Raw genomic sequence first — 3,386 nt, 5'->3', positions numbered from 1 at the left:
CACCTGGCTGAATGAAACTACGTGTGAAAGGGATCTAGGAGTCCAAGGAGACCACAAGTTGAACATGAGTCAAGAGTGTGATGCAGCAGCTAACAAGGCCAATGCGATTTTAGGCTGCATCAATAAAAGTATAGTGTCTAGATCAAGGGAAGACATACTGCCACTCTATTCTGCTCTGGTCAGGCCCTACCTGGAATAGTGTGTCCAGTTCTGGGCTCCACAATTTAAAAAGGACATTGAGAAACTGGAGCCATGTGTCCAGAGGAGGGGAACCAAAATGGTGAAAGGTCTGGAAACCATGAAGCCCTATGAGGAGCGACTCAGGGAACTGCTGGGGATGTTTAGCCTGGAGACAAGAAGGTTAAGAGGTGATATGAGAGCCCTGTTTAAATACTTGAAGGGATGCCATATTGAGGCGGGAGCAAGCTTGTTTTCTGCTGCTCCAGAGAACAGGAGCCAATGGAGCAATGGAGGCAAGCTCCAGGAAAAGAGCTTCCACTTAAACATTCGGAGGATCTTCCTGAGAGCAAGGGCTGTTCGACAGAGGAACAGACTCCTTCCTCGGAGATTATGGTGGAGTCTCCTTCCTTGGAGGCTGTCTTTAAGCAGAGGCTGGATGGCCATCTGTCAATGGGGATGCTTTGATTGGGATTTCCTGCATGGCATAAGAATGGGGTTGGACTGGATCAGGGCCCTTCTTGGGGTCTCTTCCAACTCTATGATTGTTCTATGATTGTTCTATGATTCTATGACTACTCTGGCTTTGTTTATTTTAAATAATTTTAATAATTCTAAATAGCATTCCTTTCCAAAAAACAAACAAATAAACAAACAAACCTGGCTACCAGCAGAAATGGCTAAAATATGTGGGTAAAAGGCAAGCACAAAATGGTGCCCTTTGTCTGCCATGTAAATTGTTTCATGGGGGGGGGGGGAATCAAGGTGCAACTAAAAAGGGGGTCTCTCTGTGTGTTTGTGGGGTCTGTGGCTGCAGGAAGCGTTGCCTTCTGGGGACAGACCTCCTCATCCTCTCGGCCGCTTTCCTCGTGGGCTTCAGCCGCAGAGCGGCCTCCTTGGAGATGATCCTGGTCGGCCGATTCCTCTTCGGAGTCAGTGCCGGTAAGGACTTTGGTCCAGAACTGTGAGGCCTCCCTGAAAACTAAAAGTCCAATTAGGGTTCTCCTGTAAGGGAGCCATGGCAATGAAAGTGGTGGCGTCAATGTGGATGCGTCCAGTATTTCATATCTCCTTCCTTCCTTCCTTCCTTCCTCCTAGGCCTCTGCATGGCCATCCACCCCCAGTATGCAGGCGAAGTCTCCCCCAAAAGGCTCCGGGGATTTGCCAACGCCTCAGTAGGCTTCTTCTGGTCCCTGGGGAAATCCCTCGGCCAGATTTTGGGCCTCAGGTAAGATAGAGATCTCTCCATCCCTCCATCCATCCATCCATCCATCCATCCCTCCACCCACCCACCCATCCTATCTATCTATCTATCTATCTATCTAGCCATTCTCTCTATTCTCTCTATCTGTCTGTCTGTCTGTCATTCCCTTCTGTTTGGGGAGAGGATGGAGGGATGCCTGGAGAGGCCCATTTTTGGAGGGGCTCTTCCTCTCCCCTTCTCCCCTTCCACACTGCCATCCCTGTCCCGCCTCGCAGGGAGCTCCTGGGGTCGGAGGGCTGCTGGCCGGTCCTCCTGGCCTTCGTCGGGGTGACGGCCTTCGTCCAGCTGCTGGCCCTGCCCTTTTTCCCGGAGTCACCCCCGTATCTCTTGGTCCAGAAGCAGGATGAAGGGACCTGCCTGAGAGGTAAGGCCTTTGCTTAGAGTGGAGGGGACCCAGGGGCCACACAGTCTGAGAAGCCTTGAGGGGTCCCAGCCTCACAAAGGAGAGCAACTGGAAACAGGCTGGACGTTGGGGGGTCTCTGACAGTCAAGCAGTCCGGCCCACTAGAGAGGCAGGGCAGAGACCCCTGGCTCAAGGGGACCCAAGGGGCCTTTGGGGCTCCACTCTTTGTCTTTTCCTCAAATCAATCTGGGTTTGCCTTTGAGCATCTGGTTTCCCGTTCCCTTCCCTTCCAGCCATGCAGCGTCTCTGGGGCCCCGGGGCCCATGAAGAGGAAATGGCCGCCCTCAGGGAGGAAGCAGCAGCAGCGGGAAAAGCCGGTGGGGCAGCGCTGGGCCCTTGGAGGATGCTGAAGGACCCTGTCCTGCGGCCACAGATGCGGATCCTGGCGGCCGCCGTCCTCACGCTGCAGCTCTGTGGCATCAACGCAGTTCAGTGGCCGGGAAAAGGGGCTCATGTGGGGAGGGAGACACTGGGCCTTTCCTCTCTCTTCTGCTGCCCTTCCATCCCCAGGAAGGGGTTTGGGGGCAGCTGCGGTTCACCCAAACGGTTGTATGTGAGCACAAGGAAGGTGGGCCGGAAGAGAATCCCATTCTTTATTGCACTGATGCAGAAACAGTCATCCGCTCTCGTCTTCTAGGCTATTCTTCCAGCTCAGGAAGGGGTTGGGGCAGCTGCTGTTCACCTCGACTGTTGCTGGAAGGCACTCTTGGCTGCAGAGGATCAGCCAAATCTGAGTCCTATTTCCCCCCAGGTTTTCCTTTCTTAACATGTTGGTGAGAGAGACTTATCTACTCCCCCTTTTCTCTCTCCATTTTGCAACTCATGGATGCCCAGGAAGGGGCTTTGATGGCAGCTGCTGTTTGCTTTGCCTCTTGTATATCAGCACAGACGGCTGTAGAAGGGTTTGATAGAGGAAAATCACAATTTCCCCCACTTCTGCTTCTTTTACATGGAGGCTTATCTACTCTCTCCTTTTCTCTGTGTTCATGGAGGCTAAGAAAAGGATGGGGGGGGCATAGTAAAAGGAATGGCAGTACTTGCCCATAGGGAAACCATACTTGCCATAGAGAAACACAGGAGAAAACTTGCCCATAGGCAAGCATTCCCCAGTAATTCTCTATGGGCAAGTACTCCCCAATGATTCTTTATGGGCAAGAATTCACCCTATGATTCTCTATGGGCAAATGTTCCCCTATGTTCCCCTATGGGCAAGTGCTGTCATTTGTTTTAGTACACACATGGCTACCGTAAAATGGGCCGGAGGAGAAACCCGTTCTGTCTCTACTTTTGCTTTATGGCAAAGTTTACAGCCAAACCGCTGCTCCTCCGACCCAAGATCGATCCGTTTTGCAGCTCTTTCATGCTCAGGAAGGGATTTGTGGGCGGCTGCTGCTCTTCTTCCCTGTTGTCCATAAAAACCCATAGACATAGGATTGGGATCCTTTCCCAGCACAGGCCTCCCTTTTATGCCTCCCTTGTTTGCTGTGATTCGCTTGCGGTCCCAGGATTGTGGATTGCGAGTGGAAGGTCTTCTTTGCTGCC

At 52.2% G+C, this 3,386-nt stretch overlaps 2 protein-coding genes across 2 annotated transcripts in view; both read left to right on the top strand.

The window, feature by feature from the left end:
• Positions 1-3,386, top strand: part of GRINA (glutamate ionotropic receptor NMDA type subunit associated protein 1) — a 595,197-nt gene that overhangs the window by 23,450 nt on the left and 568,361 nt on the right. The window lies entirely within an intron of this gene.
• The window catches only part of LOC121928659 (solute carrier family 2, facilitated glucose transporter member 11-like), a 5,207-nt gene continuing 2,777 nt past the window's right edge, over positions 957-3,386 (top strand). The window contains exons 1-4 of the mRNA XM_042463678.1: positions 957-1,119; positions 1,276-1,405; positions 1,657-1,805; positions 2,078-2,271. Coding sequence (XP_042319612.1) covers positions 1,080-1,119; positions 1,276-1,405; positions 1,657-1,805; positions 2,078-2,271 — 513 coding nt within the window. The 5' untranslated portion in view covers positions 957-1,079. The remainder of the gene's footprint in view (positions 1,120-1,275; positions 1,406-1,656; positions 1,806-2,077; positions 2,272-3,386) is intronic.

This window comes from Sceloporus undulatus, chromosome 4, assembly GCF_019175285.1.
Source record: "Sceloporus undulatus isolate JIND9_A2432 ecotype Alabama chromosome 4, SceUnd_v1.1, whole genome shotgun sequence".
Taxonomy (NCBI): domain Eukaryota; kingdom Metazoa; phylum Chordata; class Lepidosauria; order Squamata; family Phrynosomatidae; genus Sceloporus; species Sceloporus undulatus.
Note: the sequence above shows the minus strand (reverse complement) of the source record. Positions and strands in the feature narration are given on the sequence as shown.